This window comes from Tarenaya hassleriana, unplaced genomic scaffold, assembly GCF_000463585.1.
Source record: "Tarenaya hassleriana unplaced genomic scaffold, ASM46358v1 Cleome13, whole genome shotgun sequence".
NCBI classification, from domain to species: Eukaryota; Viridiplantae; Streptophyta; class Magnoliopsida; order Brassicales; family Cleomaceae; genus Tarenaya; species Tarenaya hassleriana.
Window position 1 is genome coordinate 2,317,926 of NW_010963495.1, and position 25,236 is coordinate 2,343,161.

The following is a 25,236-nucleotide window of genomic DNA, read 5'->3' on the forward strand; positions in this document are numbered from 1 at the left end:
GCATTCCTCAATTTTCCTGGTAATTTTCTGCTGCCCCTTTAATTTTGGTTTTAGTTTCTGCATTCCTTCGTGTTTCCGCCATTGTGTACGAAGGTTTAGGGTTTTCAACTCGTGTTTTTCTATATCGAAGATGAAACTCGGATGCCTGTAGGACATTTAGATTATCACGTCCTTATAATCGCTAATTATAATGAGTATTTGGTGGGCTGTTCCTGAATCGCAAGTGTGGTTGGTTACGTAGTGATGGATTGGATTGTAATTTGTAACCGATGAGGTTATTAGGGTTTGCTAAGTGCTCGATGGATTTTCCAGGTGAGAACTGCTCTTTAAACGTTTTGGTTCCGCAACCAAAACAAAAAAAATAATTATGCCTATTCGTCCTTGTTGTTCAACTATTTGTGTTGTTTTTTTGGGTAAAAAAATATGAACTGAATTCATGAAACTTTGTACAAGAAATTATCCTTATGGTTATAGACACTATAAAGCTTACTCTGAGATCAAATGGGACAAAACGGCCAAATTAGACATAGGGTTTAGAGACAGGTGCGGATGAAGTAGTACAAAGGATTTAAAGAGAATCCCGTGTGTTTAGCCTTAATTTATGAACTGGTTAGCAAGATAGGTATCTGGCCCTCCAAGAACTGCAGATCTGTCCCAGCCAGCTGCATATTGACTTGAGCAACCTGTTGTCTTCTCCATTTTTTGCCTCCTTCGAGATCCTTTCATAATTTCAATCTGTATTTGATAGTAAAGGGTCTTGCTTGAATTTATAGTTGAAGTTGTCTTGTTTTGATTATTTCCTTGACAGATACTAAGATTCCTTATAATTTTGTTCCTGATGAACGATAAAGACTCCATGTTTTACAGTTCGTTTTAGTTTTTGATTCCGTCTGTTTATGATCTTGTTGACGCTGAGTCTAGCAAAAATGGCGCTCTTCTTGTTTTTTTTAATAAATGAAATGTGGGTAGTGTGAAAGGTTATGATCTTCTAGAGGTCGACAGTAGTTGAATGATTTTTCCGAAACTGATTCGATCGTGCATCTTGTAACCGGGTACCAATAATTTCCAGAAGCAGCAAAGAGCCAGCAACAAGAGATCAGTTCAGAGGCATCCATCAGCAAGAAGTTTATCCTCTTGTCAGCATGGACCCACAGCATGATGCGAACGATACACTGAAGTGTGTTTCTCCATATCCATCTCGTTGCATTCTAAGGTAGACAATTCTACAGTGTCATTGGTAACATGTTTGTTTTTTTTTTGTCACAGGCATTTGGAGAAACAAAATGATTTGCTCACAGAATCTCATAGGGCCATGACAGAGGAACTCCGAAAACTTATGGTTGCTCCTTGATACTTGAAGTGTTCATTTACTAACATCATTCTCATATAAAACACAATTTTTGTTTAAAAATCCCTAGGTAGTGGAAGGGTGACTTATTATGCTTCCAGGGAACATAAATCATACTAGATTTATTTTCTCCTTAAAAAAAATTCAACTCATACTAATTGGAAAATGATAAAAGGGGACTCTTTTAAGGAACAGGAGAGAAAGAAACAACGATTGTTATGATTCGACTGACAACTGGGTTTGCAGGTGGAAGAGCAGATGCTGATGGAGAAATTCTATGAACTGATGACCGCTCATGTCCTAATTAAGAAGGTATGAACTATTTCACAAGGTTATTATTCGAGATTATAGTTATTGTAATCGGAATGAATGCCTTGTTTACATTGCTGTAGAAAAAGGAAGGACAAAATGTGGGGGAGGGCAAGGAAGTAGTGGTGGCCTCTTCTTCACCAATTGTTACTTGTGGCGACAAACAGTGAAGAAGTGACACAACCCAACCCCGTCAAGGGTTTTTTTTAGAACAAGAGAGGAGCAGATTGGTTTTTGTAATTCGTTAGGACAGGAGGATAGTAGTTCTCAAAGCATTTGTCTATGCATATTTATGTTATATTATGTGTTGGGACATTCCAATAGATAGAGCGGATTCTGGCAATTTCTAACGGCTCGCAGTGTACCAAAGTTTCATTTAAAAACGAGTTATTGTTATTTGGACAGTTAGAAGTTGATTAGCAGTTTAGTTTGGGATCTTTACGAATGGATGAGACTGGTTGGTGGTTTTATTCCCAAAATCATATCCTCGAAGGCAGAAAAGAAAAAAAATGCGGTTTATTAGATCGATATGCTAAAAAACAATGCAACGCAATTGTTAACAACACAATCAGAGTGGCGCAGCGGAAGCGTGGTGGGCCCATAACCCACAGGTCCCTGGATCGAAACCAGGTTCTGATAATGAGTGGCTTCCGTGCTTTATTTTTGCACGTCATTATTTTGAGTGCCAACCCAGCGAAACCGTTAACTTCAATATTCTGAATTTCCGCTCCAAAGGCAGTCATACGTCAACGATGGGATTTTTTACTCAAATGGCTGATTTGGGTCGCAACTATTTCACGCGTACACCACAAAAAAACATAACACATTAATATTTTTTGAAAAGACGAAATTATCCTTAATGAAAACACGATATTTATCCGTTCGAAAACAACATTCGTTATTACGACTTCGTAATTAATTCTAAAAATGGTGGCAAAAAAGTTATAATTGATTCTAAAAAAGATGACAAAAAAATCATCTGCCTTATTTTAGTTGTATATCGGAAAAAATAAAAAGAAAAGGGTATTTCGGACTTTTTCAATCGAAAAGTGGGTTAAAATTGAAAAAAAAAATTGTTTTTTTTCGGTGGTGTACAATGGAATAGGTACGACCCAAGTGGGTCATTTGAGTGATTTTCCCTCAACAATGGTCTTTTCCTCATTTTTTTTATAATTCTAAACTTTGTTTTTTTCCTATTTATCACTAGAAAAAAATTATTATTAGTAATATAATACAAAATTCATCTGCAAACGCTGCGGGTCTACATTTTCATGAACTCGGTGTGATTTAATTATATCCCACGGCTAAATGGTTTAATTAAGAAATCGCGTTCTCTTTACAAAGAATTTGCAATAATTAAACCGAGTTCTCTTTACAAAGAATTTGCAACTATTGTACAAAGTATCTGATACAACACACACACAAAAAATCTTCGAACCATATTTATATCCATATCTTACATAACTTATGATAAACCTGTAACCTGATTCTATAATCTACATCATCTCTCTTAACTTCAAATCATAAAAACCACTTCGGTTGTCTGTAAAAAGAAAGGCGATCCTCCGATTCTCTTTGCGCTCAACACATTCTTCACCAACAGTTTCCACCTCCTTTCATCTTTCTTGCTTTGTTTCTTCATCCTCTCCTTGAAATTCCTACCCCAATAAAAAACCAAAAACTTCCGAGTCAGATCCCGAACTTATACATATATATATATATATCAACAGACTAAACCCGCACGATAGTAGTCATCGATCATAGATGTTTACCCGCAGAGAGGGACCTTGCATTGTTCTGAATCCACACAAAGACGAGAATGCAATTCAAGAAGCTGCCACATTCTCTTGCAGTGACTGCACCCTCCAGGAACCACTCTTAGCTTGCATCCTGCAAAATGTCTTAGTAGCATTTCCAGCCCTTTGCACGCCGCTGAATACCCGCAGCATTGCTCTTTCCCCTCGTTTATGTCTTTGTTCTTTGGACCTATTGTCCTGCATCCCTCTCTGCATATATGAACAAATGCTTCCATTGTTTCGTATAGCTGCGTGTATATCTTCCGTTCTTTCTGTTTCCTGATTCTCTGCTTCTGTCTCTGCAGTAAAATTGGAGGATATTTGCATCAGAGTTCAAGATTTATTCTTAAAATGCAGATCTTTTTGGGTGTTAAGAGGATTCTTACGTTTTGTTCGTAAGCCACTGATCTTGAGAGCTCCTTCTCGAGTCTCGGGTGGCTTTCCTTCATTGCTTGCCATCCTTCAGAGGTGGAAACTTCTTCGAGGTTCTTTAAAATTATCCGGTGACAGAGAAAGCCGAGGCGTGGAGTATCACATAGCAGCGCGAGCTGAAAGACGTCGATTACGTTGTCTTTGGCTAGTAAGCCTTTCTCATAGTGCCACTCACATAGCTTTTTCAGATGTGGAACCACGTAAACATGCGACAGCACCAGCAAATGCATAGCAAAATCCTCCATATCTTCTTTCTCGTAGCTGCAGAACCGGCACACATTAGTATAAACACAAGAAGATTTCCAAATTTCCCTCTTTTTTGACAACACGATGGAGAAGAACATTTACCGGGAAGAGTACAAGAACCGGATGAAAATTTGAACAGCCTCTCGTGGAACGCCACGGATTGATATCGATCTCCAATGACCTTTTCTCTTTGCTTGCTTTATCATTCCTTTGATCACATCCGAAGATGCTTCCTATTAATAAACAGATGGAATAAGATATCAATCTGATGCAACAAATGTTTTTGGAGATAAATAATCGAGTTCTAGATGACGAAAACTCACGAGGACATTGGCGTGCGCATAAAGTAATCCATTGCCATCTGTATGGATCATTACATTGCATCCATAGCCTTCATCAAACATTCGGTCCCAGGAATCTTTTGTAGCAGTAGGTAAAAGGCTTTGACTTCTTTGTATCCATTGATCCGTCATATTCCTTTTACAGATATTTGATGATGCAAGAGGCTGTGGAGGCGGCGGAGGTGGCGGTCTTACTGAAACCTCTGATCTGGAACGCTCCGGAGATCGATCATCAATGTTCTTCATCTCTGACTATGAGGCTTAACTTTCTTCTGCAACAAGTCAGCCGAGAATCAGAATCAATTTGGTTTACAGATAAAACTTGAATGAAATTTTCAATCCACTGGGAAGAAATCAGGAGGAAATCTAAATCGGCTCAAACTTCAGAGTTCACCGTCAGGGTGGATAGTTTTTCATCATGTTAAGTGTGCATTGTGAGATCTGCAGACGTGGAAGAAATTCAAATTCGATCCACTCATATCAATCCGCCCGTCTAAAACCGATCTAAGTCGTTGCATCAGAAACATGAAATTCATAATTGATAACCCTAGAGAATCAAACTTCCGAAATTTTCAATGATCGTTCTTCATTTGCTCCACCAAATCCGAAAATGCAGAGCCGCGTAATATGCGAGAAGCGAACCGGAAACACGAAAAAAAACACAGAAATCTTACACGAGGTTATGAATTGGAACGCAGATCCGAAGAAATCAGCCAAATTCAAACTCCACTTTCAGATGAGATCAGAAGCAAAAAGCAGATAACGCTTTCTCTCCTTCCACGACAATCGATCGACGACTAAAACTTCTCGCGCAAATGGTCAGAAACCTATCTCATCTAATTCTCCTCCTCGATCTTTATGATCCTTGAGAGTTTCATCCGAGAAAAATCGCTGTTTGTTTCGCAGGAAAACGGGAAAAACAAAAAGAGAGTGCAACGGAGCGGGGGGAGAGAAGAACTAGCGGATATATATATACATATATGCATTTAGCTTTATATGAAACTTGCTTGAAACGAATGATCTGTTAATGACGCGGCACTTATCAATTCCGTACGCGGATAAGTCCTGCTGATTCATATCCACGTCGGACGCCCCCTCCCCCATCACTCCCTTCTATTTATTTTATTTATTTTCATCCAATTTTATTTTTATTTTTTTGGTAAACTTCATCCAATTTTATTTCTCAACGTTTTATCCTAATCCGTTATTTTCCGATTTTTGTAATTAGTGTTAGTTGTGCGCCGACACACACTCTGCCGTTTTTCCCCTTAGCTGCTTGTTCTTTTTCTGTCTCTTTTACAAACATATTCGCCAACTTAGTGTACATGTATAGATATCTAATAAAATTATTTATTAACGATACTGAAATACGTTATTTTTATTCAGAATATACATCTTTGTATGTTTAAATATGATCCGAATCTTATGTCCTACAAGTATGCTGACATGATACCCCTACTGTATATGTACATAAAATTAAAATCCAAGTCGACGGTGTTAAGGAAAATCAAATCTCGTATTTTATTTGTTAAGATACCCAAAATATTCCCTGGATAGTCAGATCCTAGTCATGTCTCATGTATTCACATTACATATACACACACACACACACATATATATATATATATATATATATATATAAGTATAGATCAAGGGGGTGTGTATAAGTTGGTCGCACGCCAGGCTCTTCAATATATATAAGGCCATTGCTCTCTCTCTATCTCTCCTTGTAACAAATATTGAATCTGACAAATTAACAATTACTTATCTTTTTTTTTTGTAGTATTTTATACATTGTCCATTGCGGTATTCAGAAAAATCTAAAAGAAAAAGAAGAAGAAAATTAATGATTTATGACGTAATATACGTAGGCATGCGGTCAACTCTTTATTTCCGAAAGCTAGTTAGTTAAGTTGTCCACTTCTTGTATATTGGTGTCATCATTGGGCCTCAATCACCATAAGCCCAATGAGCCTCTATAATATTTGACCCAATAATTTTTTTAAAAAATTGTGTCAACAACAACAATAATAATAAGAATAATAATAATAATAATAATAATAATAATAATAATAATAATGATGATGATGATGATGATGATGATGATGATGATGATGATGGTGGAAGGAGGAATGGGACAAGGGTAATAAATAATAAGTTTGGAGAGGGAACCTCTTGTGGTTTGTTTGCTTGCAATGAAATGATAATTGCTTGTTGTCTTCAACTTCCTCTTCTTGTTATTCAAACCATACACCCTCTCTAGAGGCACTCTTACAAAATCTAACTCCATAAAATAATCTTCACTTTCTCGTTTGTATAATACTTTTTTTCAACTACTGGCCTAATCACAATTAAAAAAAAACTATAAAATAGAAAAACATAAATAAAATATGTCGTTTATTACATCTCCGTAAATTTATAATTATTTTTCTTTTTTTAGTCCGAAAATAATATAGATAAACTTATATTTTATGAAGTACCTGTATTTCTTTTTGCCAAAAAAAAAGTATGCGTATTTCTCCATTAAAATTTTTACGCAATTATTTTTTTTTTATAAAAAATCGATATTTTTTAAAATTTTAATAAAAATACACAGACAGTTGTGATATTTTTTTAATCCACTCTTATAATGCGTCCCACCTAACTCTTTCATGAAACATGTTATACTTCAAAAAAATATATTATTTTTTAAAAAAAGAAAGAAATTATTTATCCAACCTGTAACCAAATAAATCGGACATGTACACACACGTCACATAGAAAGATACGGTCAAAGTTTGACCACCTCGGAATCGTAAAATCAAACTCAGTAAAAGGTTCCACTTAGAGCCCCAAGGCCAAGGGGAGTTAGACGTAACATTGCGATATTTATTTGGAAGGACTTTATACTATAAAAACTCCAAAAACCTTATTGTAAAATAATAATGAAAAAAAAGTTTTTATATTAAATGTTAAACATCACATCATATCATATGGTTATTTTGGATTATTATTACAAAGCAGAGATGGAGCGTCGTCTTGTTCATTCTGGGGCGGTCCAGCCTTTCACACGTGATGACGCTCCTCCCTTGCAGCTCTGGTCACGTGCGCCATCATTCCACCATCAAGGTTTTTTTTTCATTATTATATTTTTTTTATTACTCTAGGGACCGGGTTTCTTAACTTCCCTTGTTTTGCTATATAATATAATTAAATTAATATTAGAAAAGAAATCTACGAATTTGGTATACTAAATTAGCTAACTTTGTAAAAAATAAATGTGATGAGAAGATAAAAAAAATATTCAGTAGTTTCATTTTGAAAGATTGAACATACGTGTCCCATGCTTTTACGAACAACCATAACTTACAGTAATTGTAGAGAATTATATTTATAATAGATAAAAATCGGATTGGGCGATTTCATAGTGACACGTGTCTTTTATATTCCATTTTCGTCCTCCAAACTTTTTATTCTCTGTTTTATCTTTAAATATAGTTTAATTATATCTAATTGCATATTTTTTTTGCTAAATACGATTAACCTAGATAATTAGAAATTAAGAGAGAATATATGGTTTAAATTTGATCATTGATTATGTGATGTTGTATTCCAGTTTGTCATTATATTCCTCCTTAGACCATAGCAATAGTATCTAATTAGATTTCACTTTGTTATTTCTGGAATATTTAAACTATTAATAAAATTAAACCCCTATAGAAAAATGTATCGTGTATTTATTCGAAGAAATTCAAAATTCGTCTAAGATGACATATTTGCCATATGTATGCCATGTTTTATTTATTGCATACATTTATATATATATATATATATATATGTATATATTGCAAAGAATTTATTTTTGTTTAGATAGCGCACTTAAAATTCTAATTGGTTTTTTAAATGTAACCGCTAAATAACGCCCCCTCTCTCCCCACTTATGTTTGGCGGCACCAGAACAGGGAGACGCACACAGTCTCTCTCTCTCTCTCTCTCTCTCTCTCCCCTCCGGATTTTGCTCCGTTTGATTCTTGTACTCGGTTTCGCTAGATTTCATCGGTCTAATCATCTAAGGAAATTGAGAAAACGAAGATTTTGCTGCTAATTCACTGCGAATACAGTCAATACCCATGTCCCCAATTTCCCCTTTTTATCCTCCGATTTTCTAGATGTGTACGGAACATCGGAGATCACTGTCGTCTTCGTTTTCGTCGTGGTGGTTGTCAGATGGGTGACAGCGGCGGTGCAGGTAGTGGCAGTTTCGCTCTCTCCAGTCTCCTCCTCTGTCATGAAACAGAGTCTTGCCTGAACGAGGAAGAACTCCACGATGACGAAGATCACGAGACCAACGTCCAAGCTTGGAGATCGGCGCACGACCCGTGTTTTGTCTCTGTGGGAGATGACGAGGAAGAGTATTTGTCGGAGCTGGTTCGGAGAGAGACCCATCGAGTCGGATCCGTACCCGATGAACCGGCGTCGTCTTTTGCTGGCTGTACGGTCCCTGGCTCTGTTTGGTTCAGATGGGCCAGATTGGACGCCATCGATTGGATAATCCATGTTCGTACTCTCACTCCTCAAAAACCCTTTTATCTCTCTCCTTTTTTCCGGTCTAATGTGGAAAATTTCTTCGTTTCCGATTCAGACGGGAGCAAAATTTGGGTTCGAACATCAAACAGTGTATGTGGGAATTTCCTATTTCGATCTGTTCCTTTCGAGAAGATCCATTGATGTGAGCAACTCAATCGACTGATTCTCAATCTGGAATTTCTGTTTTCTGGGTATAATGTTTTTTTCTGGACGATTGGAATTTGTTTTGCAGGAGGGAAAAACTTGGGCGATTCGGTTGTTATCTGTTGCTTGTTTATCATTAGCGTCGAAAATGGAGGAATGCAGGGTTCCGGGTTTATCAGAATTCCCATCGGAAGATTACGTATTTGAAGCCAAAGTGATTCAGAGAATGGAATTCTTAGTACTCACAACGTTGGATTGGAGGATGAACTTGGTCACTCCTTTCACTTACTTGCATTACTTCGTTTTCAAGTTCATAAAAAATGAACCTTTCGCAAATGGGTTGTCGTCAAGAATCTCCGAATCTCTTCTCGAGATGACAAAGGGTAATTTCTCTCAATACCCATGTCGGATGATTTCCAAAGATACAGTCTTAAAGCACGAGTTCTTAACGATGTTTGGTTTCATTGTAGTAGAGATCAGGCTGAAGGATCATCGACCGTGGGTTGTCTCTGCTGCTGCAGTCTTAGCTTCATCATTTTCTAAATCAACGAGAGAAGATTTTGGGACGAAGCTTAGCTCGCTACCGTGGTGGATATCCAGTGAGAATGTGAGTTCGAAGTGTACATCTTGGACGCACGTTTCGATCAAATCTTGTTCTTTTTTTACTAAAGTGGTGATCTTGGACTCACATTTTGAGATCTGGGTGCAGGAGAATGTGTATTCGTGTTATCGGATAATGCAGGAGATGGAAGAGAGCAGACAGAGGACACCGGAATCAGCCATTTCCCGGGAAAAACAGTTGGTGAATCCGATCGGTGAGGACTCTTGTTTGGAATCAGGATCCGTCTCTAAACGCCGCCTCTCGTTCGATGGTTCCGATGATTTCTCTCCGGCCAAGAAAGTGCGTCGGTCTTAGGATGTTCTTGTTGATCTTGGATTGATTGATTCTGTTTTGGTTTTATCCCAAAGTCAATTGGTTATAGCGAAGTCGAATACCATATGGTTATTATATTTCATTTCATTTTTTTTTTCAAGTCAATTGGTTGGTGGTGTGAGCGTCTTTACTCAGCACAGCAGTGTCATGGCATTGACGATCATGGGGGCTAAACCGCAACCATCAAAACTATAGGGTCTTTTCTGGGATAGCTGAAGAAATATTGGGGGGTTCGCAGAAAGGAAGCTAAAAGTAAATATATGAGGGAGAAGAGTCTTATTAGGCAATGGTTGTGGTCATTTGTTGTTCTCTTTGTGCTCCTATTTGCCTACAAATATCAACCCCTTCTTCTTCTTCTTCTTCTTTTCCCTCTTTTATTAATTTTTCTTTATCCAACTTTTTTCTATTTTCAATATGTTTGATTTTTATTTAAATGTGGTGGGAAACACAGGATTTTGTATGAAAGTCCATCACTTTCCCATCCCTTGGAACTTCTGAAACTTCTGATTGGTGGATATGCTTTGTCCTGTGTCTCTAAAGGTTCATATAGCCAATGAAGAATGAAAGGATCCTCTCTTTTTTTTTTTAAAAAAAAAAATAATGTTCTTTCTTCTCTTTCTTTGGTTTGATTCAACTTTAGGCCATTTCAAAAGATTCTGCAAAGTGAATCAATCTATGGATAGTACACGGCAAGTCTGTGAAATCTTTTAGATCAGACAATGCTCGTGAGCTAGCTTTTCCCTCTCTTGTTTCTCAACTTGGCATCGTTCACTACCTCTCTTGCCCTTATACTCCTCAACAAAACTCAGTTGTTGAGCGAAAACACCAACATATCCTAAATGTTGCAAGATCCCTCTTGTTTCAATCCAAGTGTTGATATTGTTGGTATGATATTTTGCTTTGGAGATAATTTTTTATGGATAGATTCGGATCTGAAGGTGGTTTTTTGTACATGGATTAAGATCTAATTGTATATGGATGGATTAGGATCTGAAAATGGTTTTTTGTACATAGATGGATTATGATTTTATCTATTTGAAATGATTTTTTTTATATGGATTGTGATTGTGAATATAAGTATGATTTGGATGTATTGGTATGTTCTTTTTATATTGATATATCATTTGGATATGATTTTATATAATTTGATATGATTTTTTTAGGTATTTAGAAAAATATGAGCCGGCTCGGAAGCTGACTCGCGAGCTAAGCGACTTGGGTTGAGTCAAGAATTTTCTGACCCAAATAAAAATAGACTTAACGAACTGGGCTGAAAATGAACTGGCTCGAAACGGGCTGGTCCGAGCCGGCTCGTTTGACATCCCTCATAGTACTACTTCAAGTTCTTTACTTGCCAAAAGTTACATGAGATATTTATCTATTATTCCCACCAATGATGAGTTGTGAATGGGGGTAAAAATGGGCAAATGACCAATGTGTACAAAACCAAGGCCCTTAACCATTATTCTTGTTTTTGTTGTTATTACATTAACATTAGATTATAATTTATTTTTTCCCTTGAGACATTCTACAAATCAAGAAGTACAGACATTCTTTCATAATGTACTGTGTGGTTAGGCCAATGTGATTTCCTCCCATAAAGGGGTCACTCTTTTCATTGATTATTTGTTGGACCCAAAAGTAGGGTGTAAAACGTGGCCGGCTCGCGGATTGGTTCGAAAAATCGACTCGTTTGGCTCACGGATTAAGGCGATTAGAATTGGGTTGATCTATTTTTGTCTTGTTAAAAAAATTGATTGGATTGGGTTGGACTAAAATATTCCCGGATTGAAACAAACCGGACTTGGCTGGACAGGCCTGCCCATTTTACACCCATATCCAAAAGTTCTATTTAGTAAATATTTCTCCTCGGTCCTTACACTGAAGTAAAGTATAAAGCTTGAATCGCAACTTGTACTAAAATTTAACGGAAGAAGATACGGTCAAAGGAGTTGTAGATATATCTCTTGACTTGGTTTGACGGAGATTAGATTGATGTCAGAAGAGGCTCCACCAAAGCCACGTGGCATTATGGAGGGTCTTTACTCTTTAGGAATAACAAAACACAGTCTGGCGGTCGTACAAATCATTGTCTTCTTCCTAATAAGCCTTCGCTGTTCTTTCTTGTTTGGTGTTTTTTTCTTCTTCTCTGTGGTTCTCAATGATCTTTTTTATGTCTTTTATTTCTCTGCAATTCTCTCAGTTGGTCCAATCTTTGCCAAGACAAGACTCATCTTTAAGTCTTCTGCTGTTCTCCCCTCAGACTCTGTCCCAACATCAAACAACGTAACGAAACCAGAAAATGAATCTCATTTCACTACCAAAAAAAAATATCATCATATGATAACAACACCTATATGATCCGTGTTAAAACCCAGAGTATAAATCTCATGAATGGTGGATTGGATTCTTTTATCCAGACCCATCTTCAGACACTTTCATCATCCCCCGAATGAATCAAACGGGTATCCTTTTGAGACCAGCGGCGGTAGGCATGCCCAAGAAGCCGATGAATGTACAGAAGAGCCACTGGCATATAGTGAGGGGAGTGGTGCTGGCAAATGTTCCCAAGAACTCGATGATTATGATCTGGAAGAAGACAGTGCAGCCGAGAACAGCCACAAACACGGAGTTGTCCAATATTCCCTTGAAAACGTCGATCTCTCCCATCTCCCGCGAGCTTATCTCATTGAAAACCTGAGAGGAACAAAATCCTAAAGTCATTTCCACCCTCTCTGGTTTCGACACCAGCATAAAGGATCATACGTTCTGGTTTGATCTTGATGATATTATGTTACCTGACATAAGAAGACGAAACAGTTGAAGATAAGGGTGTTCAATATCAGAATGAAATCTACACCGTCCGGACCAAACATGGATTTTCCTTTGGCCTGGAGAATCCAGATGACGATGAACTGAAACAGAGCCTGTCCCAAGATGTTCCTCCACATCACGTTGGTGATGGAATTGGCTCTCCTTCCAACAGGGAAGCGTTACAACAGATCTTCATTCGGTGGCTCAGTGGCAAGAGCAAGAGCTCCAAGTGTGTCCATGATCATGTTCACCCACAGCAGTTGAACTGCCGTTAGAGGAGCACTCCCTGAAAGTTTATTACAGAATCTTGTTAAAAGTTTCACAGATGGAATCTTGAAAATCGAAAGGTTTTCTTCTGTTTACTTACCGGTCAAGCAAGCCCAATAGACGTTAACAATCAGCGCGCTACAACATTGACCGTGAGCTGGTTAAATTTCTGGTTGTTGATCTAAACTGAAAGTCCAAATTCAGACAATTTCTGGACGTGAGTACCGAGATCGTTAAAAATAACCTGGACCCGAACTTGCGGTCTGAACTCTTGACCTCATTGCACCTGTCTTTGGTTTTGGTGGTTAGCAAATATCCGTATCCTGGGTACCCGCGAGACCGGACCGGATATCCGAAAACCTACGGTTCTCAGGTGCCCATGCCCACCCCTTAATTAGCACGTATTACAGCGACAACAATTGATAACGAACGTCATACAGGGAGGAACCCGAGAATGTATCCGTTATTATAACGATGATTCGAATTCATGACCAGGGAGGGCGGGCAAGCATAAATATCCCCGGAAAGAGAATTTCAGATTTGCAATTATAGTCTCTCCTCATTGAGCCTTTAAACATTTTTTATAATTAGAACCAAATGGTAACAGATTTTAGTTGCCATTCGCCTCAAGCATCACAAGAAGAGCCTCCACCCATCACAGATTACCATTATGCATAGAGAAAGGAGACAAGGTTGAAAGTTTGTTGGACGGTGTTTCAGTTTCAGACAGTTCAACACCTTCCCAAATCTACCAACTCTAATCCTAGTTTTACGAATCAAAAAACCATGCAAATATATTATGAATTATACTACGAAAAGTATTCCTGTAAGATACGAACAAAAACACTCATACTATCTCAAGAAAGTCGATTCCCAGAACGAAATTCAAAAATGCATCCATAGAACGCGAATTCCAGAACCCAATTGTAAGATTTTTTATTTTATTTATGAAAGCTTAGCTCAATCCACATTCTGCATGATATCCTCGGCAGTGAACTTGGTCCCCTTGTCCTTATCTGCAGCGACGCGTCCTTTCGCCTTCCGCTCGAGCAGCGACTTCCGGTCCTTGTCGAGCTTCAGCTTCGTGATGACAACCTTCGACGGGTTGACCCCGACATTGACCGTGGTGCCATTAACCTTCTCCCGTGTGATCCTCTCGATGTGGATCACCCACTTCCGCCGGTACACCTGCACGATCTTGCCCTCGCGCCCCTTGTACGAGCCGCGAACCACCTGGACCTCGTCGTCCTTTCGGACCGGCATCGACCGCACGTTGTACTTCTGTCGGAGATCGCCGGAGAGAGGCGCGCTCATCAGCACACGCCTGACGCTCGATGGCGCCGTGAAGTGCGCCTTCCGGTTCTTCCGCCGGGACGAGCTCACTCTCGGATTGTACTTCATTTTCTTCCTCTGCTCTCAGAATTAGGGTTTCGGCTAAGAGGTTATTTATATATGAGAGCGGGTGAGGAGCGAAACGACGTCGGTTAAACTATCGACCTTTACCCTATAGCACCGAGCTTGATCAATACACTTATTGGGCTCCCTATTTGTGGGCTTATTGGGCCCAAACTAAATTTATCACTAAAATGGACCTTATAAAAATGGGCTCCCTTAGTGATATTATCATATATATAAAAGTTCTGTTCTCTACTCTTTTTTTTTTGTAGATGTTTTATAAAGTCAAAACTAATTAATATAAAACATTAGTTACAAACTTTGATTTTTACTGTTGTTTTATTTTATAGTAAAAACTAGAAACTAAAATATCATCAAGAAGCATGAAATTTTGAATAAAAAAATACTCGGAAATTCAAAAAAATCCACGATAATAGGTAAAAAAAAAGATTAAAAGTCATGCATAATATTATTTATTTCATTGTAGGGAATTAAAAATTCCCAGAATTTTACTGGGTTTATGTCTAGTTTACCAAAATTTGCTCTCTTTGCACAATTTTTCCTCCTCTAAACTTGATTATGGTGCATTGGCGTTCATTGTTTACATAATATTAATTTACACTATTTTATTTTATAAAAAAAACAAATGGGGTTTGTATCACTTTTTTATGCATTTTGATGATCGATATAAATAGTGGCAAATGTCGTTGTCAAAATGTAAGGTTTTGTTTTATGTTTTTTTTTTACATATTATGGCCGCTGTTTTATTTCGAGTCGCTATTGTTTTTTGTATTAAAACTTGGAGTCATGAAAGAGAAAGCATTTCAAAGCAATGTTCAATTATAGATAAACAGATGGTACTTAATTGCTTTACATAAAGGCCTTGCTTAAACTTTTCTGTGATTGATGGGAAAATCCAATAATTATATATGTCCAAGTTAAAGCTAATCATCCCTTAATTAACGAAATTAATTTCATTAACTTTAATAATAAAAAAAAGGTTGCATGGCGACTTAATTTGCTCAGCTGTCAGAATTTTTTTGTCAAATAAGAGTCTGTCTTGTGCCAAATTAAGAGCAAATTAATTGCTAAATTGAACATTGTATATCGTTTTTTCAATTAATTTATTATGTGAACCGTTGTAATATACGATATATATGCTAATAATTTATGTTACATTTTAAAAATTACAGTGCTAGAAACATGAAGACAGTGTGCAACGACAGCTATGGAGAAAACAGATGAAACATTGGATAAAGGGACAAAGAGGCAAAGCGTGGAGTTTCATCTAATGATTGAGGAAGAAAACCCATGGAAACACGAGACGTAACACCGAGATCGAGGGACACAAACAGCGTAATTACACGTTTAACAAAGTAGAAACATTTCACGCGAGACATTAGAACACAAACCCTAACCATAACCTACGGGAATCTCCCTAGTTCTTGCAGTTTTTGCATGTATAGGAAACCTTTGGATTTTTATTTTAAATTGTTTGATTAGAGATGTCGGAAAATTTGATAATACACCTTTTTTAGACGAAGAAAACAACTTGGTCAATTCGTAAGTGCATTTCTTGCCCAAAATCAAGTGTGTTCCAAAAAAAAATAACTTCAATAAGTGTAAACGGTATATGATTAGGGTTTAGGGAAGATAACATGAGCTTTAGATTTGAGACAAAATTCAGACAGATCTTTTTAGGGGTTTATTGGGAAAACGATCATCATCATGAGCCTGTACATACTGCCTCGGTTAGGTATATATATATATATATTGGTATACACATTAAAACATGCACCACACAAAAAACAATGGCAGAGAATGTTAGTCCCTATAGCTATGGGAAGAAATCAAGATAAAGAGGCTCAGACAACTAAATATTATAATCAAAGTGGGGGGTTTCAAAACTAAGAAACAAGCGAGCATGCATGCCCTAGATTTTGGAAAAAAAATCCATAATAATTACAGCTTATATATGTTCAAGTTGAGGACTATAGAATATGACACATTGGTTTTTTTTTACGGGTTAACGTGGAAAAAAGTTGAATAAAAATCATGAATATAGTAATGATATAAGATGATTAAAAAATAATAATAAGCAGAATCATAGAAAAGGAAAAAAAGAAGGGCAGAGACTGCAGAGAACAAAGGAGGCAAAGAAATGTGCCTTTGATGAAGCTGATGCACGCCGGCAGCTTTACTCCACGCCTGCTTCCACTCACTCACACCTATAACATTCTCTCTCTCGATATCATTTATATATATATGTACGGGATAATATAATATATACTCGTATACATTTTATATGTAAAACTCGTTTAATCGCATATATGTGCCACTTAGAATATATTTTTTTGTTACATACACATACTTACATTTGAATAATACATATATCCATGAAAAAAATTGCAACTATATATGAATATGTATGTATACACATTATAAGATGGCGAATCGGGTGGATGTGGAAAAAAACGAGGGAAAGCAAACCCACTGAGGCATTAGGTGAAATTTATAATTGACCTTCTTATTGACATTTGTATTATTTTCATTTTTTTTCTGTTTTCTCGTCTTTTAGGAGACATAAATTCTATTCATGTAACACCAAAGTTGGGCTAACTAATCCATCGTCGTCATCATCTCACCCCTTCCCTCTATCTCTTTTATTTTATTTTTCCACAAAGTAAACACATATTTTATATATCCTAAACCCTTTTCTTGGACAATTATCCCTGCCCAATTAAGTTTTCAATAAAAAAAATATCCTATATATATATATATATATATAATTACGCAAAACTCGATTATAGCATGTAATCTGAGTCAAAAAAGAGAAAGAGGGAAAAATCCAAGGCAAAAAGATTCTCTCTTGATGCTTTTTTTTTTGTTGTAACATTTACCTATACATTCTTTTCAATGTTAAAAACTTGAATCCATCCACTACACACCTCTTCCCACTCAAGAACATTCACCCACTCCAAAAGCTTTAATCCCTCCCCCAACCCACCAAAACCCCACCCTCCCCAAAAAAAAAAAAAAATACTAGAGCGACATGCAAACCCTAGCTTTGCAATAAATCTTGATATGTAAGGCAGCGTAGTGTAGTGTGTGTATTCATTTTCTTATTCGTTTTTTTTTTAAATGGATACACTCTTTAGACTAGTCAATCTCCAACAACAAGAATCCGATAGCATCATTACAAATCACTCGTCGCTGAGCAGAACCTCCACCACAACTAGTGGCTCTCCGCATCATTTCCTCCAACATCACGACGAAGAATGCTTCAACTTTTTCATGGATGAAGAAGACCTCTCCTCTTCTTCCTCCCGCCAACACCTCCAACACTTCTACTCCTCTCCCTACCCTCCACCTCACTACCCATCTGCCACGTCAGCACCCTCCCTCCCCTCGCCCTACTCCTCCTCCTCCTCCCCCCACCACCACGTCCACGACCCTTCCGCTTTCTCCATCCCTCCAACCCTAACCTCCTTCGACTTCTCCTCCAATGGCAAGTGGGCCGACTCTGTCTTGCTCGACGCCGCTCGTGCCTTGTCCGAAGGCGACACCGTTCGGTTGCCTCAGGTTCTCTGGATGCTCAACGAGCTTGGTTCCCCTTACGGCGACACCGAGCAGAAGCTCGCGTCTTACTTCCTCCAAGCTTTGTTCAACCGCATGACCGGCTCCGGAGAACGTTCCTACCGAACCATGGCTGCAGCCGCAGCGTCTGAGAGGACTTGCTCGTTCGAGTCAACGCGCAGGACCGTCCTCAAGTTCCAAGAAGTCAGCCCATGGGTTACGTTCGGCCACGTGGCGGCCAACGGAGCGATCTTGGAGGCCGTAGACAGCGAACCGAAGATCCATATCGTCGACGTAAGCTCCACGTACTGCACCCAGTGGCCGACCCTCCTCGAAGCCCTGGCCACTCGCTCCGACGACACGCCTCACCTGAGGCTCACGACTGTAGTCACCTCTAATAAGCTTGTTAACGATCAAACAGCGTCGCATCGGATGATGAGGGAGATCGGCAACCGAATGGAGAAATTCGCGAGGCTCATGGGCGTACCTTTCAAGTTCCACATCATCCACCATGTCGGGGACTTATCCGACCTCGATCTCTCGGAGCTCGACGTCCAAAACGACGAGGTTTTGGCCATAAACTGCGTTGGAGCCATGCACGGAATCACCGCCGTCGGAAACCCTAGAGACGCCGTCATCTCGAGCTTCCGGAGGCTGCAACCGCGAATCATCACGGTCTTGGAAGAAGAAGCCGACCTCTCCGACACTGGAAACGACGGCGTTTCTTTCATGAGAAGTTTCCAGGAATGTCTACGTTGGTTTAGGGTTTACTTCGAGTCTCTTGAAGATAGCTTTCCAAGAACGAGCAACGAGAGGCTGATGCTGGAGAGAGCTGCGGGGAGGGCGATCGTGGACCTGGTGGCATGCCAGCCGTCGGATTCGATCGAGCGGAGGGAGACGGCGTCGATGTGGTCTCGGAGGCTGAGGAACGGAGGATTTGCTCCGGTGGGATATAGCGATGAAGTGGTGGACGATGTCAGGGCTTTGCTGAGGAGGTACAGAGAAGGCGTTTGGTCGATGGCACAGTGCTCTGACGCCGGAATATTCCTTGCCTGGAAGGATCAGCCAGTGGTTTGGGCCAGCGCGTGGCGGCCCACGTGATCTCCGGCGGCGGAGGAGCGGTGGCTAGGGTTTTCCCGCATGCACGTGCGATTCTTGGGATTGTTTTCATAATACGTGTGACAATATTATGGGTATATTGATATTAAATTATGGTTGAGAATTGAGATGGTGAGATCGCGTTCATATTGGATTTGGATTTCGGGTCTAATTACGATCATGAGAAAGCGATTGCTAGAGTCAAAATTCCTAGGTTTTTGTTTGATCTTCTTTCTAAAATTCAATTCTCCTTCTGAATTTGTGATTAGTTTGGTTACCCTAAAAGACTGGGATTTTCATTCAATGATTACTAATATTTTCACACGATATAAAATTTTTATGTTATAACTTATTAGTTATCTCAGTATTCGTAGAATAATTGTCATACCATCTATTATATAAATTACGATATTCAGTATTCGTAGAATAATACTTTGTTTTTCTTTCCTTTATAAAAAAACAAAGTATTAATTGTATAACAAAATTTAGTATATATATATATATATATCAGGAATAGATGCATGCTAATTTGGGTTTAAACGACTTCACGAGTTATCGGAATACGATTTGAATTATCTATGAACGCAAATCTATCCGGCACTGTTACATTGAACCAATGACGTCGTACAGCCCGATTGATATGGCCTTTTGTGTTAAAAGAATGAAACAACCTCAATCAATGCAATAAAGTGTGACAGAAAAACACACACCACACACATGTATAAGCCAATCAATATATATGACGAAAATTGAATATTTCAGGATTCAAGATCATGGACGGTGAAAACTTGTGGTTTGGGTATCTTAGGATAGTGCATATGATATATGGTCATATATATGCAATACATTGTCGATGACACGTCGCCAAATTAAGCTGTCAAGCCCAATTTCTACAAGATGGAGGGTTTCAAAGTTGACACTGGTTTAGTTATGAACCAGTGAATTTTTGAATCTGAATTTTGTTTAAAATAACCTATTTATTAAGAGCATAGAATATAATACATATATATATATGTATATATATATATATTATCAAAGAAAGGGTCATTATCTTCATCCTGGTCCTAATGTGGAATCATAGGACGGCTACTTGGCCGGGGAATATCTTTGGGGAATCTTATAAAGGTATCTCCTCCAGTGGCATGCACGTTTCATATACACTCTCTCATACACTACACACACAACAAAGCCCGGTGATTAATGGTCTGGCTTATTTGTTTTTTCGTTACAAGTTCGAATTTCAAATTTGGGGAGAGTGCGTATATTCCAAAATACCTGACTTACTTCCAATTCCGATATTAGTCTAGATCTTGGCCTAAGATATCCGATTACCAAAAAAAAAATTTGATAGCAAAATATAAATACACTTAAATTTTGATTTAAAAGTGTTATTTCTAATTCTAATGTAATAAGAAAATGTTATACACGCATCTCTATACATATAAGATAACTCGCACTATATTTTATTACCAAAGTGCTAGACAATGGTCGTCAAAGGGCATTAACCACTGATTGGACCTCGAACCATATTGAGCTCCATGGCTATATACGTGGATATAGATTTACATTTGCCATATATATATATATATATATCATACTATGTATAAATTAATAAGCAAAAGGTGTCATGGAACGATATTAATAGAAAACAAACTATTCGGCTTAATAAATGAGATATAGTCACCAATTAATTAATGTGGAGATGATTTTTAGATATATATTTACTCTAATAGTGACCAAATAATATATACGCAACGCATGCAAATGACCGTGGCCACCACCTTGTGTGCGTATGGCGAAATTACAAGGAGCAAATAATTTGAATTGTCATATTTAGAAAAAAAAAATAGGACAATTCTTTTAATAATGCATCTTTCAACTTTTGCTTTACAAAAAGAGGGAAAGGGACCAAGCTTTTATCGATTTCTTTCTCTTTGTGTCTGTATATATCTATCTACGCATAACACATGCACATATCTAAGAATGTACATGGCCCCCGCCATCATCATATATGTATATATTTTTTATATAAACAGCCCATAAAAAGGAAATAAACATGGATCCCTGCGTAATTAATATAATATTTTTGGGTTCAATAAATAATTACATATATATATATATATAAAGCAGTAGAACTGCTTTTGAGATGTGGTTGGTTTCGAGTCGGCCTACACCTTGTGATGGGTTTCGGCCTCCCTCCATGTTAACTTTGGTACGATCTTTGGCCTCGCTTTTTAAGCTAATAATATTTTTTCTATTTAATTTGTTTTTTTTTTTAATTTTATAACTTCTTTTGGTCTGTTTTTGTGTTTTTTTTTTTGTTGATAACATTGGGGAACCCCTGTGACTACCTACCCTTACAAACGTAGACGAACTGGCCACCACCCGCGCCTAACAGTCCCCATGGACCTCAGTCCGCCGAACCTGGCCACCAGGCGCGCCTAACGCTCGGGCCGTAATTGGGCTTAGGCGCCTGCGGGTCAAACCCCAAGCCCACGACGCACGAGCCTGCGACACACGCGTGGGATGTAAATCAGCCCGTTATGACAGGCTGGCAGACGAGCAGGTCAGATGGAAGAAGGAGCGGCAGGAGGATTCGATCCCCCCACCTCAAGGAGTTGTCCCCCTGCCTTCTGCCACTTGACCTGGCCCGAAGGGCCTGTTTTTGTGTTTTTAAAGTCATGCAAAAGTGAAATTATAAAACCAAGTTGGCCCATTGTCTCTTTAAGGTGAATCAATCTGTTTGGGCCCCCTGTGTACAGCGACGTGACAAATACACGTCTCTGTATACATTTTTTTTTTGTCAAAGTCTCCGTATATATACATTTTGAACATGTTTTTTGTTTTCTCCATAATTCTATCACTTTGTTTGTAACAAACGTATTAAGGTAGAGCTATATTTATCGGCAAAAAGTTGTACATATTGATTAAATGCAGAGTATTAAACACAAGCTTTCAAAAAGCTCTGTGGAATTAGTTTAAGAAATCATATACTATATAGTTTAATTTGTATATCTCACTCTTTCAGAGAGGAGAGAAGACGAAAAGGGGATCGTAGGATTCAAAATATAAAAAGGCGAGGAATGGTAACCACTCGATCATTTCATGCTTTCCGAAAATTCCGGAAAAAATTGTTTTTTTTTAATAAAAAAATTTATATTAAATTTTGAAAACTATCCGCTTTGTAAGAAAGATAAATAAACCTTACCAAAAATAATAAGAAGCAATAACTAAAACCCAAAAATCCCAAAACCACAAAACAAATATTCTACGTTCAAGACCATACTTATCCACAAATTCAGTGTGGGCCGACGTTGCTTTATTGATGGGCCTAAATTCCTGAGCTCGGCCCATTTTATTTGACGACAGAAAAGTGAGGGCAAATGAAAGTATTTTGAGGAACGACAAAAACCCTAAATCAAAACCCTCCCAAAAATGCGCTCTCCGATCACCGGTTCTCTGTCCAGATCCCTAGTTTCCCTCTGTCGTCCGAGGCCGGCATGCGCCGGTAATCGCCATCTCTGCACCGCGACGGCGACGGTGAACTCCGCCGAGACGCGTACGCAGAAGTTGGAGCGGATCGCCGACGAGCTACTCGATCTGAACAAGCTTGAGCTCTATGATTACTCCGTCCTCTTCCGGCTCAAACTCGGCCTATAAGAGCAAAATCAAATATTGCCGGAGCTGCGGCAGCCGGCAGTTCCACCGACGCCAAGGCGGCGGAGAAGACGGCGTTCGACGTGAAGCTGGATAAGTTCGACGCTTCGGCGAAGATCAAGATCATAAAGGAGATAAGATCGTTCACGGATCTGGGATTGAAGGAGGCGAAGGACCTTGTGGAGAAGGCTCCGGTGGTTGTGAAGAAAGGCGTGACTAAGGAAGAGGCCGATCAGATCGCAGAGAAGCTCAAGGCGGTAGGTGCCACTGTGGTATTGGAATGAAAACGGATCATGTTCATGGACGCTGATTTTTCCTGGTTTTCAACTTCATTGTCGAATAATTTGTTAGTTTTCGGGTTAATTAGCCCACAACTCGGAGAATCTTAGAGATCCGGTGATCTTTTTTATGTGGATACGAATTCATAGGTGGATTGGATGAACATAGTAATCGATCAGAATGAAAGATTCTTTTTTTTTTTTTGGAGGATTAGCGAATTGAGTCATAGAACTACGCCATTGTCAATGTAAGGGTTGAGATTTGATTAGAAACTGTATTGCTTGGGTCGAACGAACTTGAGTTGGATTGAGCATAGTTTTGGATGTGCATCAAGACCTGCACTTTGTTCATAACTTCATGTGAGCAAATTGCAGAGAATATGAAATTGAAATTGAAATTGGAACAGTTGCAGAATTAGAAAGATGGGTTCTTTTTCATTATCTCAATGCAATCTGCATGTTCACTAGTTCACAACTACTTGAAACTCAATGGCAGCCAGCAGGCAGCAACTTCATTTGTCTATGTTCAACACCATGGTCAGGTTTGGGCTTTTGATCAACCTGCTGAAGTATACTAGGCCCATTTCTAATCGAGTTGAAAGCCCAATGGGTTTTATTTTTCTCCTTAAGTCCACCCTCTTTTTATCGTGGACATTTTCATTTTCATTCCAACTTCCAATTATATTTTTTTTTCTAAAATTCTAAAATTATATTCGAAAATAATCTAACCAAAATCTGTAGTAAATTAGCATTTTCGTCGATTTGTTCATTTTAAAAAAACTATCGCAAGTTTTATGTCGCACATGTTTAAATTGTATGGAATTTTTTAAATAAATATAAAATATAAAATATATTTTTAAAATTTAAATTGTATGTCAAAATTTTCATATCAAATAAACAAATTCGAATAACAGATAGAAAGTACGAATTTCGAAAAATTCAAACACCAAAGAAACGGGAGAAAAGGATGGTAGCATCTAAAAAAAGAATATATCCAAATTATCCGAATCAATATAATAATATTCCTTTTGTCTTACGAAAGCACCAAAGAGTATTACACCATTCCAGATATTTATGGTTTTTATTCGACGATGCGTGCGGGTAACAGAGAAAATGTATTTGTAATGAACCTCACTTTTAACGTAATCCATGAAATTGAAAGTTTCCATATCTTTAGTTTTTTTTTTGTATTTTATATACATCAAATTTTGTGGAAAAAATAGATATGCGATTATTTGTGTTTATTAATTAGAAAACACTAATCTGCCCAAAATCCCATAAATTTAATCATTGTTTACATGTCTGAATTTTCATTATTTTATATTAAACATGTTTTTTTTTGTAACAAAGTTAAAAAGTATAAAATATGGGATTCAGGTTGCATTTAAGGTACCCGATTTTATACTTTTTACTGTGTGATTCAAAATTCATATTTTCAACATGAAAAAGTGTATATATCTCTATATAGCAAAGTTACTATACATGAGTTTAGGACTGAGTCGGATATCAACAATTTTGGAGATACCGTCTTCGTCTTCATTTTCGTAGGTTTCATGAAAACAATATCTCATTCTCTATCTCATTAACACCGGATACCCGTCAATCGGGTATCCGTGATTAACCCGTACCCGTACAATATATATTTTAAATAAATATAAACCAAATATTTAGTAAAATTATATTATTTAATTCAAAAATAGATTTAAAATATAAAATATATATATATCTTTGAATATATATAGATTTTTAATTTTTTTTTAAAATATATATGTTAATTTTTAAGAGTTAAAACCTAATATTTAAATAAATAATTAAAAAAATATAGAAATATTTGATATTTTTATATATTTATGGATATCTAATAGGTACCCATCTTCGAAACAATGAAACCTACATCCGTCTTCGTTGTCATTTTTATGTACCGGTCTTCGTCTTCATTCAGTATCCGTTTTTCAGATATCCACGAGATCGGGTATCCGCGAATCCACAGATAACGGGTATAAATACCCATCCCTACATGGGTTTTGTTTTGTAT

At 37.8% G+C, this 25,236-nt stretch overlaps 7 protein-coding genes and 1 non-coding gene across 10 annotated transcripts in view; 5 read left to right on the forward strand and 3 right to left on the reverse strand.

Moving 5' to 3' along the window:
* Positions 1–2,076, forward strand: part of LOC104807627 — a 2,509-nt gene extending 433 nt beyond the window's left edge. The window contains exons 2-6 of the mRNA XM_010532996.2: positions 1–19; positions 1,070–1,177; positions 1,267–1,339; positions 1,595–1,660; positions 1,741–2,076. The exon at positions 1–19 is cut by the window's left edge and continues 1 nt beyond it. Coding sequence (XP_010531298.1) covers positions 1,143–1,177; positions 1,267–1,339; positions 1,595–1,660; positions 1,741–1,827 — 261 coding nt within the window. The 5' untranslated portion in view covers positions 1–19; positions 1,070–1,142 and the 3' untranslated portion in view covers positions 1,828–2,076. The remainder of the gene's footprint in view (positions 20–1,069; positions 1,178–1,266; positions 1,340–1,594; positions 1,661–1,740) is intronic.
* A 148-nt stretch (positions 2,077–2,224) lies between these two features.
* TRNAM-CAU lies at positions 2,225–2,296 on the forward strand. Its single transcript has one exon. It is a non-coding gene; the product is annotated as a tRNA-Met (tRNA).
* A 714-nt stretch (positions 2,297–3,010) lies between these two features.
* Positions 3,011–5,423, reverse strand: LOC104807628 (BTB/POZ and TAZ domain-containing protein 5). Its single transcript, XM_010532997.1, has 6 exons — positions 5,147–5,423; positions 4,455–4,744; positions 4,234–4,364; positions 3,840–4,146; positions 3,430–3,752; positions 3,011–3,315 (listed from the first exon to the last, which is right to left on the reverse strand). The coding sequence occupies exons 2-6, from the start codon at positions 4,716–4,718 to the stop codon at positions 3,174–3,176; spliced, it is 1,167 nt and encodes a 388-aa protein (XP_010531299.1). The 5' UTR covers positions 4,719–4,744; positions 5,147–5,423; the 3' UTR covers positions 3,011–3,173.
* Positions 5,424–8,377: 2,954 nt separating this feature from the next.
* On the forward strand, positions 8,378–10,649 carry LOC104807630 (cyclin-D5-1). Of its 3 annotated transcripts, none has more exons than XM_010532998.2 (5): positions 8,378–9,008; positions 9,094–9,180; positions 9,271–9,565; positions 9,653–9,789; positions 9,892–10,649. In XM_010532998.2, exons 1-5 carry the CDS (start codon positions 8,679–8,681, stop codon positions 10,096–10,098), a joined length of 1,056 nt encoding a protein of 351 aa, XP_010531300.1. In that variant the 5' UTR covers positions 8,378–8,678; the 3' UTR covers positions 10,099–10,649. The 3 variants fall into 3 exon arrangements, with proteins under 3 accessions (XP_010531300.1, XP_010531301.1, XP_019057373.1); XM_010532999.2 differs by having other exon boundaries at positions 9,656–9,789; XM_019201828.1 differs by having other exon boundaries at positions 8,873–9,008; positions 9,094–9,128.
* Positions 10,650–12,403: 1,754 nt separating this feature from the next.
* On the reverse strand, positions 12,404–13,478 carry LOC104807854 (calcium-transporting ATPase 2, plasma membrane-type). Its single transcript, XM_010533281.1, is given in 5 exon segments — positions 12,404–12,813; positions 12,915–13,216; positions 13,298–13,334; positions 13,337–13,408; positions 13,458–13,478. Coding segments are annotated over 5 exon segments (672 nt in total). The 3' UTR covers positions 12,404–12,573.
* Positions 13,479–13,973: 495 nt separating this feature from the next.
* LOC104807631 (60S ribosomal protein L26-1-like) lies at positions 13,974–14,627 on the reverse strand. The gene has a single exon (XM_010533000.2). The coding sequence runs from the start codon at positions 14,596–14,598 to the stop codon at positions 14,158–14,160; it is 441 nt and encodes a 146-aa protein (XP_010531302.1). The 5' UTR covers positions 14,599–14,627; the 3' UTR covers positions 13,974–14,157.
* A 2,895-nt stretch (positions 14,628–17,522) lies between these two features.
* Positions 17,523–19,576, forward strand: LOC104807632 (protein SHORT-ROOT). Its single transcript, XM_010533001.2, has one exon. It carries the CDS (start codon positions 17,734–17,736, stop codon positions 19,267–19,269), a length of 1,536 nt encoding a protein of 511 aa, XP_010531303.1. The 5' UTR covers positions 17,523–17,733; the 3' UTR covers positions 19,270–19,576.
* Positions 19,577–22,663: 3,087 nt separating this feature from the next.
* On the forward strand, positions 22,664–23,497 carry LOC104807633 (50S ribosomal protein L7/L12). The gene is given in 2 exon segments (XM_010533003.1): positions 22,664–22,921; positions 22,924–23,497. Coding segments are annotated over 2 exon segments (504 nt in total). The 5' UTR covers positions 22,664–22,701; the 3' UTR covers positions 23,208–23,497.
* The last annotated feature ends 1,739 nt before the right edge of the window (positions 23,498–25,236 follow it).

Excerpts from the sequence above, each read along its gene's own strand:
- LOC104807628 (XM_010532997.1), bottom strand. The coding sequence starts at position 4,718 with ATGAAGAACATTGATGATCGATCTCCGGAGCGTTCCAGATCAGAGGTT. Across the intron at positions 4,365-4,454 it reads ATGCGCACGCCAATGTCCTC|GAAGCATCTTCGGATGTGAT; the intron begins GTGAGTTTTCGT and ends GTTTATTAATAG. Across the intron at positions 4,147-4,233 it reads CGGTTCTTGTACTCTTCCCG|CTACGAGAAAGAAGATATGG; the intron begins GTAAATGTTCTT and ends CCGGTTCTGCAG.
- LOC104807630 (XM_010532998.2), top strand. The coding sequence starts at position 8,679 with ATGGGTGACAGCGGCGGTGCAGGTAGTGGCAGTTTCGCTCTCTCCAGT. Across the intron at positions 9,009-9,093 it reads CCATCGATTGGATAATCCAT|ACGGGAGCAAAATTTGGGTT; the intron begins GTTCGTACTCTC and ends TTTCCGATTCAG. Across the intron at positions 9,790-9,891 it reads GGTGGATATCCAGTGAGAAT|GAGAATGTGTATTCGTGTTA; the intron begins GTGAGTTCGAAG and ends ATCTGGGTGCAG.
- LOC104807631 (XM_010533000.2), bottom strand. The coding sequence starts at position 14,598 with ATGAAGTACAATCCGAGAGTGAGCTCGTCCCGGCGGAAGAACCGGAAG.
- LOC104807632 (XM_010533001.2), top strand. The coding sequence starts at position 17,734 with ATGGATACACTCTTTAGACTAGTCAATCTCCAACAACAAGAATCCGAT.